The sequence below is a fragment of the Pteropus vampyrus genome, unplaced genomic scaffold (assembly GCF_000151845.1).
Source record: "Pteropus vampyrus isolate Shadow unplaced genomic scaffold, Pvam_2.0 Scaffold143, whole genome shotgun sequence".
NCBI classification, from domain to species: Eukaryota; Metazoa; Chordata; class Mammalia; order Chiroptera; family Pteropodidae; genus Pteropus; species Pteropus vampyrus.
The window spans coordinates 2,487,553-2,503,477 of NW_011888924.1; the positions used below are offsets into that span (position 1 = coordinate 2,487,553).

Sequence of the window (15,925 nt, forward strand, 5' to 3'; positions counted from 1 at the left end):
CACAACTAGTAACAGTGGTATTTTCAACTTAAACTGTCGGAGGTGGGGGTATTAGTGGTGGGGGAGAGCCAGCTTCACTTAGGATTATATCCTTGATGATACTATAAGAATTATTAATTGTATTAAGTATCAACCCTCGAGTACACACCTTTATAATATTTTATGTGACAAGTGGGATGTGTGCATAAATCACTTCTCTGTACCAAAATACAGTGGTAGTCTCTGGAGGAAAACATTTGTGCAGTGTTTGAGTTGCAGGCTAAACTAGCTCCTTTTTCGCTCGAAAGTTTTTACTTGAAAGAATGACTGACAGGCAAACTAAGATTATTCAGACTTGGTCACACTTGGATTTGCTTCTCTGGAGCAGCTACATTCTCAGGCTCACATCACAACACACAGTCCTGTGGAAGAGAGAGTATCTCTCAAAGGCCTCAGTAAAGATTTTCTTCCATAGTGTTACATCTTCATCACCAATCCCTGTATCTAGGGAGTGGAATGTACTGTTTGGCCTAGGCTAGACAAGACCCTCTGCTGAATCTCCAACTACAGTAGCTAAGAATGGAGGGTATATGCTTCCTAAGGGCAATACTGTATATCTTTCAAAGGCAACTTTCACTTTTGACATTATATTTGTTTCAGGTTTTCAGGTGCATGTACAGAATAGTGGTTGAGAGCATGCATCCTGGAACCAGACAGCCTGGATCTGAGTCCTTATCTCTGACTTCATTAGCTTTATAAACACAGACAAGTTACTTAACTACTCACGATTCAGAGTCGTGAAGATTAAATGTTAATATAGGTAAAACACTTAGAACACTTCTGGGCATATACTCGATATTTACAGCAAAAACAAAACAAAACAAAACAAAAAAACCAAACTGACAACAAAGGAAATGTATTGGAAGACATAATTGCAAAGTCATGTAACTGCAACCTTCAGAGGTAGGGCAGGCAGTTGATCAGAACTTTCCTGGTTTCTCTACAATTGTCGTATTCAAATTCCTAGGACTCACACCCCTCAGGAACAGAGCCTGCTTTCCTACCTCCAATCAAAAGGCATAGCCTTCCCAACTGGGTGAATTTAGGTCACATGTATGCCCCTGAACCATCAGTAGCCAAGAGAATGCCCTGCAGTGATTGGTTTAGGGGCGAATTTCTTCCACATTTCTGCACTTAGGGGGATGGAATTGTGCTGGTTGAGTAGGAGAGTAGAATCGACCTGTGAACCCCATGGCTGCTACACAATGAATGAGGCTGGCATAAATGCCTGCAAGAATGCACAAAGTTCAATGTTTGAATTTATTTATAGAAAAAGAACCTAATTTTTCTAGAAATACCATTTTAGAATACAGAAAAATTGCAGGAAGAAAAAATGGCCCATAATCCCAATGCTCTGGTAACCATCATTGATACTTAAAAAATGTACATGACAAGAAAATGCAAACATTTTATTCAGAAATGTGTAAAATACAGCATAGAACGATTGGCAAAATTTGAACACTATATAAATATACGTAGAGGGCGAGAGAGAGAGAATAGCTAATGTGGCAAAGTGTTAACGTTTGGTAAATCTGGGTAAAGATTTCCAATTATTTTGTATTTGACATTATTTAAAAATAAAAGAATATCTAGAGAAACGGGCATAATGAACCTTCCGTTACCATATTTGTGGCTTCTAAGAAGTCTTTTATGACACAAGTTTAAAAAAATAAAAAATTTTTAAAAAGCCATACCAATTGGCCAAATCCCTCTTCTCCATAATGGTCATAAACCCCTGCCAAATTCCATCTGTGTCATATCAGGGAGACTATGCATAGCAATAAGTTTCTATATCAACATTTTAAAAAGCATGATTTGGGGAATCATTTGTAGTACTTGGTTAAGGAAGCCGCCCAGGGAAACGTCCAGCGACTTCACCCGCGCAAACCCTTTGCAAAGGGCCTAGTCTCAGACCAAGGCGGGGTTGAGGACTGGCCCTTCGCGCTGCATGCTGGGATCTGGAGTCTTTTCACTCTGAACTGTTAAGCGCTCTGGGATTGCCAGGCCGCTCCCTCATCTCGCGATGCTATTTTCTCTCGGGCTAGGCCCTGTGCTCCCCCGCCCAACGTGTTTTTCAAATCCACCAATGGACGCACACCGTGGGCTCGAACCAGCCAATCAGAATGCGGAGTCACCGGGAAATTTAAATCGCGCCGGCCGGCTGCACGAGCCACACCGTCTTCGGGCCGATCCGTGGTGGACGTTTTCGGAGTAGGCGAGCCGCAGCCTGTGCGACCCCCTCACCGTCTCCTGTGAAACCCTGAGCCGGCTGTGTAGGTACGAACGCTGGTCCCAGCACGGCCCGAGTGGTAACGGCTGGCCAGGCCGCGCTCTGCTTGTGGGTGGCGGGAGAGGAGGCTCCCGGTACACGCCCGGCCTGGCTTTGGCCTCCCTCGTTGACGAAGTCTTCTGGGCGTCGTTCGTTGACGAAGGGTCTGTTTCGCGGTATGAGTACTTGGGCCGTAGGCCGCCGAGGCTCTGCGAACCTCATCCAGAGCCTTTGCGCGTCGCGGCCCAGAGAATTAGAGTGAGGCCGGAGCCTCTCTCAGGCCCCTCCTTTGCCGATTGGTTACTCGCTGCATCTTCCCTGGGGCGGGGGGCAGGGGAAGGCTGGAAATGGAGGTGGCGGTTGGAAGAACTCTCTCTTAACATGTAGGACTTGGTTGGCTGTGTCAATTTCTTAAAGAAACATAATGGAATGAAGATAGATTGTTAGGCGCCCTTTTACTTTTGTCACCTTTTGGAGATTGCTCTTCAGTATCTGAGTCTGAATGATATCAGCCTAAGTGCATTCACTTGAAATTCCTGGAAATGAAAATGTGATTGAGATGTTTAAGATGGAGAACTGCATCGCAAATTTTCAGTGTTGACAGGAAATGTAATGGAAGACTCCATAATGTAATAATGAACCAAATTTTTCTTTAATTTTCACGTGTGGAAAATATACCTATTTTGGCCATTTAAAGACTATTAGTAGAGAGAGCCTCCAGAGGATCTGAATGTATTGCGCCTACGACAGATTTTAACTGTAAGCTCAGTTCCCCTACTTTGCCTTTAGCTGTTTATAGATTCTATATAGTAGAGTTGGAGGCGCACTGTCCAATATGGTCCAAGTTATCAAATGCTTGTGGGCAGTCTAAATTTTGAATGCTGAAGTACACACAAGATTTAGAAGAATTAGTATGAAAAAAGAATGTGAAGTATCTATTAATGCTCTTATTATGGGCAAAGCAAAATGATAAAAGGGAAATTTTTTTCTCTTCCCCCATCTTACAGCTTTCTCCCTTTGTCTCAACCATGTCCACCAACGAGAATGCTAATTCACCAGCTGCCCGCCTCAACAGATTCAAGAACAAGGGGAAAGACAGTACAGTGAGTACCTTCTGTTGCTTCTGGATAGTATTTTTTTGAATGGAAAGATATTTGGAAAGGGGTCAAAACTGAGGGAATTTGGGGGAAAAGTGCCCTCGCTTTACAACAAAAACTGAAACGATAGGTGAAATATGTTATCTTTTCCCAAGGAAATGAGGCGGCGCCGAATAGAAGTTAATGTGGAACTGAGGAAAGCTAAGAAGGATGACCAGATGCTGAAAAGGAGAAATGTAAGCTCGTTTCCTGATGATGCTACTTCTCCACTGCAGGAAAACCGCAACAACCAGGTAATTATATTTTAGTTTATGAGTTATGATGAACCCAGAAAATCAGTATGGGGCTTAGAAATTTTAAAACTATCCTAGCCTAATGATTTTAACTATAAAATCTGTGAAGATGTTTTTGCTACTCCAAATCAGTAAGTCTGATAGGTTGTTTTCTTTCCTGCCCACTCTGTAATCTACTGAGGCTAATTCCAAAGTCGTCTCTAGCTCTGATCTCCCTTCAAGTTTCCCTGCATTTACAGATGCCAGCTCAGTACCTTGACCTGACCATGCCAGTTGAGCGTGTCCAGAACTGACCACTTTCTGGCTTATTTCTAACTTTTTTTTTGCTGACATTCTCTAGTTTATTGTACTTGTCACCAGTTTTGTTCAGATCTTTTTCCTCCTGAAATATTGTTAGTAGTCTCCTAATTTATCTTCCTTTCATTCTATGCCACATACTATTTACCTAAATATTTCCCTAAAAGACGGCTTTAGACATAGTCTTTGTTTGCTTAACAACTTCGATGGTTTCAAATCCATATGCTTTGAAGGTTTTTTGTAAATTAGACACATCTTAGATTTTAAAATTTATCTCTTTCATCTTTCAACAATATTGGGCACTTAATTTTTTCACATTATGATTTTCTTTAGCGCTCCACATTTTATTTAAAATTGAATGCTACCTATGTGCTGTTTCTTGAGTATTGTACTTAAATCCCTTCTTCTCTAGTTAACTATAGCATTGTTTCTCAAACCTTTATACTGTGATCACAATATAAAACGTCTTTGCAGCACTGTACCATGGAAATGCATAGATTACAAAGTTAGGTAAGAAAATCCCCAGCACAGTGCCTATAGCTCAATTCTTTTTTCACTAAAAGCATATCTGAATGCAAGTGATTGAGACTAATGTAGAAATAACCTTCAAACTGCTCTAATTTATTTTCTTAATTGTTCAGTCACCTTTTTAGTGACAAAAAGCTGGTATACTTCGTAACAGACTGTGGTAAATTATGACACCAAGTTTGAGAATTGTTCTCTATATAATGAATATTTAATTAGCAGGCAAAATGAAATGTAGAGCTAATAAAAATTTAGTAACTGATTATAGATCTAAAAATGTCTTCACAATGGCAAGTGGAGATTTTAATGTTTGTATTTAATTTTAAAAATGATAAATTTCACTGTTTTTGTAGGGCACTGTAAATTGGTCTGTTGATGACATTGTCAAAGGCATAAACAGCAACAATTTGGAAAACCAACTCCAAGCTACTCAAGCTGCTAGGTAAATCTTGTCTGTTATAGCCTGGGTAACCTAAGAAATTAGCCTTTTTGGATTTTTTGGTGTGAAAAGAGACTGATGATGTTGGTGGGTAATGGTTTAAGCCACGCATAGGCCTATCTTCATTAAAATCTCTTAGGTGCAGCTATAATTTTCTATAATGCCAAAAGTCCCACCCACACTCAGTGATAATTGCTATTCACCTTTTGGTATACTTTTAAAGAAAACTGCAAAGTTTTTGTCAAAGTGGCATTTCAAGTCAGTGTCAGGGAAAGGGAGGATTATTCAGTAAATGGGATTGGCACATCCATTTAGAATGGTACAACCATTTAGAAAATAAGTATTTAGACTATCACTATACACAAATATTTCTGACATCCTAACAGAAAGGATTAATAATTTTTCGAGCATAACTGCAGAAAATCCAAATGACAAAAGATCATGGAAAAGATGTTTAACCTCACTTGGTCAGAGAAACACAATTTAAATTTACTGAGTGTAATCAGTTTGTCAACGTTTGTAAAATGTGGCAAGATTTCTGCAAGGATGCAGAGAGGAAGGTGATCTACAAAACTAGTAATATTTTTATTTTGGAAAAAAGGTGGTTAAGGATATGTGTGTATGGTGCTAGTTCCTTTCCAATTCCAGGATATCTGAGCATTTATTTGCTTTACTGTAAAAGGTTATCTAAAGTTTCAGACTCTTGAATTGCATTTTTCATTGGTTTTTACACAAACTTCACTTGTTAATCACGTTTAACTTTTGTTTCTCTTTTTGCTTACCCTTAGGAAACTGCTTTCTAGGGAAAAACAGCCACCCATAGACAACATAATCCGGGCTGGTTTGATTCCAAAATTTGTGTCCTTCTTGGGCAGAACTGATTGTAGTCCCATTCAGTTTGAATCTGCTTGGGCCCTCACTAACATTGCTTCTGGAACATCAGAACAGACCAAGGCTGTAGTTGACGGAGGTGCTATCCCAGCATTCATTTCTCTTTTGGCATCGCCCCATGCTCACATCAGTGAACAAGCCGTATGGGCTCTAGGAAACATTGCAGGTACTTCATTTTAAATTCTTTTGACAGACTGTCTCTAATCTTGCTGAGGCTGGGAGAAGTGCCTTGTCATAAGTAATAGTGACTTTTGTGTCAAGTTTTGAACTTGCTTGTTTCCAGTGCTTATTAGTGGTGAAAGTGGCATCTGAATAAGTTAAGGAGTTTCTGAGAATGTTGAGTGACTGCGTGTGCCAGAGTCTAATGCAAAGACAAACATTCTCAGATATGATTAACCGCCTTGTTTTTCAGGTGATGGTTCAGTTTTCCGAGACTTGGTTATCAAGTATGGTGCAGTGGACCCACTGTTGGCTCTTCTTGCAGTTCCTGATATGTCATCTTTAGCAGTAAGTTATTAAAATAAGTGAAGTTACTTAATTGTTGATTCTGATTTTTCCCACCCCTTCAAAAAACAGGATCTCTCATTTCTTTTTTTCTTTTTCCCCAGTGTGGATACTTACGTAATCTTACCTGGACGCTTTCAAACCTTTGTCGCAATAAGAATCCTGCACCCCCCTTAGATGCTGTTGAGCAAATTCTTCCTACTTTAGTTCGCCTCTTGCATCACGATGATCCAGAGGTATTAGCAGATAGCTGCTGGGCCATTTCCTACCTTACTGATGGTCCAAATGAACGGATTGAAATGGTCGTGAAAACAGGAGTTGTGCCCCAACTTGTGAAACTCCTAGGGGCTACTGAATTGCCAATTGTGGTAAGTTGTGAACGTTCAGACAAGACTATGAAGTATGAGGAGCATTATCAGTCGATATTAATGTTGACATATTGTCTACTTTAGGCCACGACGAGCCTCTTGTCAAAACATTTAGGGTATAGAATTTTTGAGCAGTGTTGGGAAAAATGAAAGATAACTGCTAGTATCAACATTTTTTTTCTTTTCAGACTCCTGCGCTAAGAGCCATAGGAAATATTGTCACTGGGACAGATGAACAGACTCAGGTTGTAATAGATGCGGGAGCACTTGCCATCTTTCCAAGCCTGCTAACGAACTCCAAAACTAATATTCAGAAGGAAGCTACATGGACAATGTCTAACATCACAGCTGGCCGCCAGGACCAGATACAGCAAGTCGTGAATCATGGATTAGTCCCATTCCTCATTGGCGTTCTCTCTAAGGTAATACCTGAAGTGTCAGACCTTAATCAGAAGATCGTTAGTGTTTATGGATGGGCATTTGGTAAGACTGCTCGGTAAGATTCTTAATGTACCAATGTTTGGTTCTTAACAGTCCTTTGCTAAATAATAGCCAGTTATCTCTTTCATTTAAGGTTCAATGGAACCAATTAATAGTTTTAGTTATTGTTTTTCTAAAACAATACTTTTGGAAATTTGTTTTTACAACCATTCTGAAATAAATCTGTTTCCTTATGTTTATTAGGCAGACTTTAAGACACAAAAGGAAGCTGTATGGGCTGTGACCAACTATACAAGTGGTGGAACGGTTGAACAGATTGTATACCTCGTTCGTTGTGGCATAATAGAACCACTGATGAACCTCTTAACTGCGAAAGATACCAAAATTATTCTGGTTATTCTGGATGCCATTTCAAATATCTTTCAGGTGAATCTTAACAAGGTGGAATTTATTTGAATTATATATATAAACAGTAAGCTTGATAATTAGCTTACTGTTTATATGGGGGAAAGGGGCTGTGGGGTGGGGTGGAGGCAGCTAAGTTTACCCAGTAGGCCACAGAATCAGGAAGCCTGTTTATGCAAGCTGCACTCTTGGTAAAAGGTGTGACAGGGATTAAAAGATAAGGAGATGACAAGTGCCTGATGTGACCTGAACTGAAGTCAGATTCATACGTGAACACTATTCTTAATTATTTTGTCAAAAAACTAATTCCCCAATTTCCTCCTGAATTTTGTTGAAATTAAATTAGAACAACTGTTATGTAATTATATTTCCTTCCTAATTGATCTAAGCATGTTAGCATGTTTGTATCTCGTCACAGTGATTAATGGTAGGTAGATCCTATGCAACAACTTTAAACTTCTGATTACGGCAATTTTTATGTACAGAAGTTGAGTCTAGCCTAAGCCCTGGTGTGTATCCATCACCAAAGATAATTTGTCAACATTTGACCTATTTTCCTATTCTCTCTCATCTAAGCAAAGCCTCTTAAATTATTTTGAAGCAAATAAATTATTTCATCTGTAAAAATTTATCTCTTAGAAGTCAAGGATTTAAAAATTTAACCACAATATTCTTACACCTAATAAATTCTTGGTATCAACAAATAATTCAGTCATCGAAATTTGTTTTTATGCATCATAGGCTATCTTTGCCCTTAGATAATGGTTCTCAGCTGTGACTACACTTTGGAATTATCTGGGTGCTTTTACAAAACAAGTTTCCTGTTCCCATCACAGACCAATGAACCTGGATATAGTGTCGTTTTTAAATTCGCCCTGGTGATTTTGATAACACAGAAGTTGAGAATTATTCGAAGATCTCTTTGGTCAAAAGCTACAGAAGTAGTTGCTAAAAGCAAGTACAGATCTGATCACTTTGAATTTTTAAAAAATGTAAAATGGAGATACTCATATTTTATCTCGTAGGGTTGAAGGAACTGTCAAGTGTTTTTCTGTCTGATATATTAGTACTCAAACAGACATTGTTTTCTTTGAAATAGAGTGTGTATGTGTATATGCCAGTAAACTTGCAATTTTTTTTTTTTCAGGCTGCTGAGAAACTAGGTGAAACTGAGAAACTTAGTATAATGATTGAAGAATGTGGAGGTTTGGACAAAATTGAAGCTCTACAAAACCATGAAAATGAGTCTGTGTACAAAGCTTCATTGAACTTGATTGAGAAGTATTTCTCTGTAGAGGTGAGTAACATGGTAATATAAGAACTTGGAAAATACACATTTAGGGTCAAGCCTATAGGATTCTTTTTACCTCTTGCACTTTTAGTGAGCCTTGTACCCTTGTTAAATAGAGCAAAATATCAGTATAAGTAATGTACATACTTGCTCCTCTCATGTTTGGTTTGATGATAATATTTTTAACTTGAGATTTTTAAAAATCACCAATTTACTTTGAAATGAATAGCCTTGGGGATCTTAGAATATCTTGAGAGTAAGTTTGTGTAGGAGTTGATGGAGAAGTGGGCCAACCTCCTGACCACACTCTGGCCTAATAAGCAGTTCCTATTAAAGTGACGTGACAGGTAGCCTTCCTTAACCCATTCAGAACCTTCCCCTCCTAGGCACTGTGAAATTGGCAGGTTTCAGCAGCCCACCTTTCCTCCACTGTTACAGGTATTGAAATTTGGTACAGGATTAAATATGATATGTGTAGATAAAGAACTTCAGAGTAAATACTTCTATAGTATTTACTTCTAGACAAACTACTGCTTAGAAATGTGCCATATTTACGGGATTATATTGGTGTTTTTGTTTTTGTTTTACTACTTCAGGAAGAGGAAGATCAAAATGTTGTACCAGAAACTACCTCTGAAGGCTATACATTCCAAGTCCAGGATGGCACTCCTGGGACCTTTAACTTCTAGATTGTACAGCTGGGGCATAAAGTTGTTTGTTGTGCACTGTTTGGTATAAGTTTGTCTTACTGTTTCTCTACTAAGAATTCTTTTTAAATGTGGTTTGTTATTGTAGCACTTTTTACAACAAAACTATACTTGAACAGTTCCAAACTGTACATACTGTACGAAACGTCTCTCAATGGGTTTCTTATTTCTATGTGGAATTTCATATCTTGCAGTGTCCTGTAAATAAAGATTAAATTCCACCCTTTTTGTTACTTTACCATGCCTATGTTTTGCTTTCCAATTTGGAGCTCTTAGGTTCCGCATGAAGGGTAATGGAACCAAAACGGATGTGACTCTAGAGATGCGGTTCTGGTTACAGACATTTGATGTAGTAAAGTTCATGATGTCATCAAGGGCACAGGGGTAATAATAACATTTTTGCTGTCTGGTTCTCAGTTCTGGCTTTTCTCTAGCTGCTTCCCCGCTTGGTAATAATGGCTGTTGGCACTTCCAGATTTCACATCCTTTTTATACTAGCCAGAAAAAATTTTTCAGAGGCCCTCAGCCAGTCTCAAATCTCAATGGCCAGGGAGATGGAATAAAAATCTTATATTTAACCATGAGTTCGTGGGAGCTACAAACGAAATTCATTCCTCCCAAACTCCAAGGCTGAAAGTGGTTTATCTTGGCATCACCTGCAAAGTGTTTTCCCAGAAGTTATGTTTATGTTTATTTGGTAAGGAGTGGGGTCCAAGTATCCTATCTTCTCTTTAATCCTCAGGTGCTCCTTTTTGCAGTTTGAGTTGAAAGCTTACTGTATGGAATAGCTGTGCTGTTAGCAGAATAGGAAATGGATTGGGGTGGGTGTTAACTACAGTACCCCGTAAGACTTAGGAAAAATGAAATGCATCTTAAAAGTACTACTGCGTTTTTGCTTTTTCGACTAGTAGAAAAGTAATGTTAAACTAAGTGTACATTGCTGAAATCCATAACTTTGCCTTTTTTTTTTCCATAGAAGACAAGCTACAGTGGTGGAGGTTAGGATTTGGGTTGAAAACTAGTTAAAGGTGATTAATGACCTTTAAGGGTGCTGTATTAATAAAATAAGATGGCTTTTCAAGTCAGTAATACAATGTAACATTTTCATTTACCTGCTCTCAGTGGGGACAAGTGTAAGGATATTCTCCCAGTTCATCAAAATTTCCTCCATGAAATGGAAAGTTTGGTTGCAGAAATAGAGAATACTTTAGCTAATGCTAATTTAAAGCTCCTTCTGCAGCCAGGTTCCTAACCCGGAACACTAAACCACAGTACATGTGGTTCCCTAAGCTTAGGGCATCTTGTTAGGAGCCCTGGGCTTTTTCTCACTTTCTCTGTATCAAGCCTTCCCTTAAGGGGGGAGAGTGAAGAGAAAGGACAAAAGGGTGTGGCTTTACAGACTGCCCTTTCCCAGTTTATTGCTCCACTCCTGCTTTTTCCTACCTTTTTCCCAGCGTAAGTCTCTTCTTGGATGCCGCATCCAAAAGTCTCTAACTTAGATAATGTAGAAGTAAATCTGGACGCCCTGAGGCTTTTGCTGTGAAGATAGGTGAAGCCTAATGGCTTGGGAGGGACTGATGTAATACCACTGAAAAACAGTTTAAGGTCTGGATTTGTTAGAGTAAAAGCGTAACTCAGTATGAAGTAATGGACAGGAGACAGCTGATTTCCAAAAATACATTTTCATATTTTAGATAAAATTCTTATCATGCTAGTTTTCTTGGAGTTGTTAAAACCCATAGAGGCATTTGTATGTTTTTATTGAATTTAACTGGATAAAATTCTATCTTTGAGTTTTCATATCTAGCTTAATGTTTAAAGTCCAATTAAACACTATATAGTCACCAACTTTTTCTTTTTTTAAGAAGTATTAATGTTTAAATTGCTTCTATCAATGCACTAAATTCTTAGCAGTTTTAAATCTCATTTGAGACTTTAATAATTTATATCTTTGTCTATAACTTTCATTTTTATATTAGTTGTAGGTAAGGATGGGAAAGTAACACTTAAATTTTCATGAGGCAAATATCAGTAAAAGCTAACATTTTTACTTGCTGCAAAAATCTTTACAGAATAGCATTATCATTAACAGATTGAACGTCAGTGTTAAACATTTCCCAAAGTATTGATTCCTTAAATTGTTACATTGCACACAGTGTGATTTGCTGATGATGTATCATTGAGTTATACACTTGAATTCTATATAATTTTATTTACAAATGTCACCCCAATAAGTTTTAAAAATAGAGCAGAAAGATAGTTTATCAAAAAATTGTTACATTGTACCATGACTTTAAATCCTATCAAACTACTATTTTTGGAACAAAGTAGGAAATAAACGTTCCATTTCCTAAGGTGGTTTGATTATTTTTCCGTCACCCTCAATCTTTCTGTGGCTGTGTGATCACTGGAAAAATAAACTCTGGATAATTTCTTGCCATAGTAAATCCTCATTGTTAAATAGGACTTTTGCTTCAGCATTTGGCCTCTTAAATTACTTTATTCTTTTATTTTATTTTTATTTTTTGAGCTTCCAGAACCAAAATTGTATGTTCACCAAAGTGATATGTTCTTTTCCATCCTGTCAATAGTAGTAAAAGCAAAATCCTGTTTTGTTTGTATGGATAGTTAGAAAGTTTGTGAGATGCAGGACTCCAAGTTTAGAAGGCCATTAAGGGAAGTGTAGCAGACTGCTTGCCTCCCTCCACCCTGCTGAAGCTTGCCAAAACCCAGCTGGCTCATTGTGGAAAGCCCTTGAAATATGTCATTAATGGTGCTTTCTTTTGAGATTGGGCTGTTGACCTAATTTGTGATTCACAGAACTTGGCCAAATCATGCGGTGTCCCTCTCCCCCAAGGGAAAGTGTCAAGTGAAAAGTGTTTTAGCAATATTACTGATAAGTGTCTTAACCCCAGCTAATAAAGATGATAAAAAAACAGGCTATCACGTAGGGTTCTTTGAGAGCAGAAGAGCAATTTGCTTTTGAGTGTTTGTATGTTGGCATAGTTTGAAAGCATAATTCTGGTGTCTATAAATACCCAATTTCTCCTAAATATTTGGGAAGGTTTCATAATACTATGAAGGAGTTGTATTCACCAAACCCTTTTAAATCGATCAGTTTATGCATTCCTCTTAGGCTTTTCACAGTCACAAATGTCTTTCCTCATCCTAGGTCTGGGATGGGATGCGCTGCTGTGGAATGGACTAGTAATTAGGAGCCAGATCCATTTCCCTGAGTTCAAGTCCTCTTCCATATGTTAGTAAGTTTGGGCTGTTAAAATAGCACAATCCCTGGTATAAAGTAAGTATAGATATTACTATATAATATTAATATCTCAGATAAGTATTATAGCCATAGAACAGCAATTCTCAACCTTTTAACAGCAAAGATTTAGTTCTTTTAACACATCTCTTTCAATATATTTTACCTTATAGGCTAAAGTTTATCATTACCCTTTTTTTCCCCTTATCAATCAGATGTAAATCAACACAAGATCACTACATGGTTTGTTTCTATATTCAGTGATAGGATTCTATCCAACAGTTGGATGTTTTGTCAGCCTTTAGGCCTTTTACAGGCTTGTTTGGATTTTTGAACAGTGGAACTGACCCAGGCCCACCAGCTTTTAGCAAAGTGTAGCTATTCAGGTGAGAGCTCTCGAGTTCTCTTCCTGTGTCCACTGTCCCCCTTTCTCTTATTTCTGTGGGACAAAATATTTGGAGCACCTCCTCATCCAGCTTCTCAGTGGCCATGATAATGGCCACCTGAGCCGCTTAAGTCCTACGCGGTGATGTTTGCCTGGAAGCTTGTCAGTATAAACGATGGGCCTTTACTTATTAGTGATAAGAAGCTCCTTCAATGAACAAGCACGTGGCTGTGAGACAGCAAAGTTTTATTTTCTACTCTGAAAAAGGTTTACTGTTTAGAACTTGAACAGGTTCAGGCAGAAATATTGGAAGCTTGTCCATAGAAAGTGAAGATGAGGGATAATTGGATGAAAAAGAAAATTAATTTTAAATGAATGAAAAGGCAGTTCCTGATTGTAGCTACATATTTTTAGCAAAACTGTTGGAATACAGGAAAAATGTGGGAAAACATGTAGAAATAAGACTTCAAAACTATGACTTAGACCAGAGTTTCAGGTGCCCAGTGACTGTCTCTGCCCATCCCCATGAACAATGAGAGATCCTAGTGACTATGAAAGATAGTCACTTTCCATCATGAGAGATCCTAGTGACTATGAAACTTATTCCTTTTTTTTCTTTTTGGTAACTTTGTGAAATAACTTTTCCTAGTGACAGAAGTAATACTAACTTCAGAAAATGCAAAAACACAGAATATCACAAAGATTAAAATAATAGTCTAAAATTCCACCATTGAATTGTATGTTTTTTTCATAGATAGGAATTCTTAATCTAAGTAACCCGAGATCCGGGATAGGCCTTAAGGGAGCCCGTGAACCCTTGACATTGTAAAGTTTACCGTTAAATAACATGCATCTGAGCTTTTCTGGGAACGAAGCTTATAGCCTGATGAAAATTAAGTTCTCAGAGGTGTAGCCACCTTCAAAATATTACAAACTTCAGGTGTAGCTCTTTCCAGTTTATTTTCTACACATTTGTAGTGTGCTTTTTTTCTCATGTCACCATCTGAGCTTACTTCATGCGGTAGTTTAAGACCCATTATAAAATAACGAATAAAATAATAAAGCAATGAATTAGGCTGTATTTTGACCAAAGAACTCTAGTTAAATAGGAGTTGTAACTGCTGTCCCTAAGCAATAGCATTTGGTTGACATTCATTCCAAAAGCAGAATTGAAAACACCCTTAAGAATGTGGTGCCTTTGTCCCTGGAAAACAAGACGACAGAGGCTGATAGTTGTCCCTTTGGCCTCAGTTCAGCATCCCTGCAGGTCCTGACTCTACGGTAACAGCAGGTGTTCGAGAGGCAAGTCACACACTTACTTCCCAAGTGCTGGATCCTGAGCCCTGCCGGGGACTGGTTCCTAACTTATGAGGAGGCAGGGAACTTGCCTGGCCTTCAGCAGCATAATCAGATCTGTCATTCTCTTCACGAATTGGCTTTCTGTCTAGGCCTTGTTCTTTGCTTTGGAGTTAACAACTGCCATGTTCCTCTGGTATTTTTGCTGTGCCAATCACGCTTGCCCTTCTCGTAAGAGACTGGAGGAATTTGCTAGCCGAAGTCACAGCTGGCTCCCAGATGGCTCTCTGTCCCGTGACCCTGCTCCCCCAACCCCCGCTCCCAACATCCCAACACTGATTTGCAGGGGAGGTTTAAACTCTCTAGAGGTGGGATGGGGCTGATCAGTTTCCATTCTAGAATTCTGCCTAAAATCAAAGTTGACCTCATTCTTACCCGTTCTCCCCGACTGCCCCAAAGATTGAGGATAATGAGATAATTAGCAAGCTATTATCGATACTGCTAAATTACCTAGTGAAGAAAGTTCATTCATTCATCCATTCATTCATTCATTCATTCAAACTCTCTCCCTCTCCCTTCATAAATATATATACATAATGTGCTAGAAGAATTCTCCAGGGTATGTTGTTTAGGACACTGAAAGTGACATCAAAATGATCTAAGACAATTGTCACCAGTTCCCAGAGTGAGAGTATTCACCCCATTCAGGTAGAAATGGGCAGCAGAGCTCAAAAAGTTCCTTGTTGCAAAGAAATTCTTCAGCATCTATTTCCTTGGAGATAATTTAGAGAATGCTAGCAGGTTTCTAACATACTTCAGCTGTTCAGGAAATACTTTAAATAACTTCCTGCTCTGGAGAATAGGAGGAGGGCCAGAAAGTTGGAAAGTATTGCCCTCTTTCTTTAGTCTCGAATGCGCTCCACAAGGCCTCCTTCACTATTCACACTCGCTCCTGTGAGCTCTTTTCTGCCGGAATGTTCAAGAGTGTGGCGAGAATCCTAGTAACTCGGACTTCCCATAGAATCCTGGCCTGAGCTTCCTAAGGAACTTTACAAATAAGAACTAATTAAGCTTGGAAAGCCCCATGAGAGTCCTCCCAGCCGTTATTGAAATGCGGCCAGCTCTGAGGTGGACCAGCCACTGTTTTTGCCCTGCACAGCAACGATTCAAACCGTGGGGAGGAAGGGAAGCCGACGGCCACATGCAATTGAAACTGCAAGGAAGAAGCAAGTTAGGCACCACTTAATTGCCTCCTTGATTTGCTTTTTTGCTGCATTCGGCGGGGTTCAGATACTGGTGTTTAAAACGGGTCATTTAGACGTTTGAGCAAGATTTCAGGAATTGCAAAAAAAAAAGAACAAGTCTAAGATGAATTTTTATCTAAAGCAGTGGTTCTTAATTGAGCGTGATTTTTGC

General features: G+C 38.9%; 1 protein-coding gene across 1 annotated transcript; it reads left to right on the forward strand.

Moving 5' to 3' along the window:
• The first annotated feature begins 2,089 nt into the window (after window positions 1-2,089).
• On the forward strand, window positions 2,090-9,804 carry KPNA2 (karyopherin subunit alpha 2). The gene is made up of 11 exons (XM_011368513.2): window positions 2,090-2,316; window positions 3,316-3,411; window positions 3,561-3,698; window positions 4,874-4,962; window positions 5,748-6,016; window positions 6,263-6,357; window positions 6,459-6,722; window positions 6,911-7,144; window positions 7,407-7,589; window positions 8,716-8,865; window positions 9,456-9,804. Exons 2-11 carry the CDS (start codon window positions 3,337-3,339, stop codon window positions 9,546-9,548), a joined length of 1,590 nt encoding a protein of 529 aa, XP_011366815.1. The 5' UTR covers window positions 2,090-2,316; window positions 3,316-3,336; the 3' UTR covers window positions 9,549-9,804.
• The last annotated feature ends 6,121 nt before the right edge of the window (window positions 9,805-15,925 follow it).

What these genes read in the sequence shown, in the direction of transcription:
- KPNA2 (XM_011368513.2), top strand. Translation starts at nt 3,337, where the DNA reads ATGTCCACCAACGAGAATGCTAATTCACCAGCTGCCCGCCTCAACAGA. An exon ending in CAAGCTACTCAAGCTGCTAG is followed by an intron (nt 4,963 to 5,747) that starts GTAAATCTTGTC and finishes GCTTACCCTTAG; the next exon opens with GAAACTGCTTTCTAGGGAAA. An exon ending in AGAAGTATTTCTCTGTAGAG is followed by an intron (nt 8,866 to 9,455) that starts GTGAGTAACATG and finishes TTACTACTTCAG; the next exon opens with GAAGAGGAAGATCAAAATGT.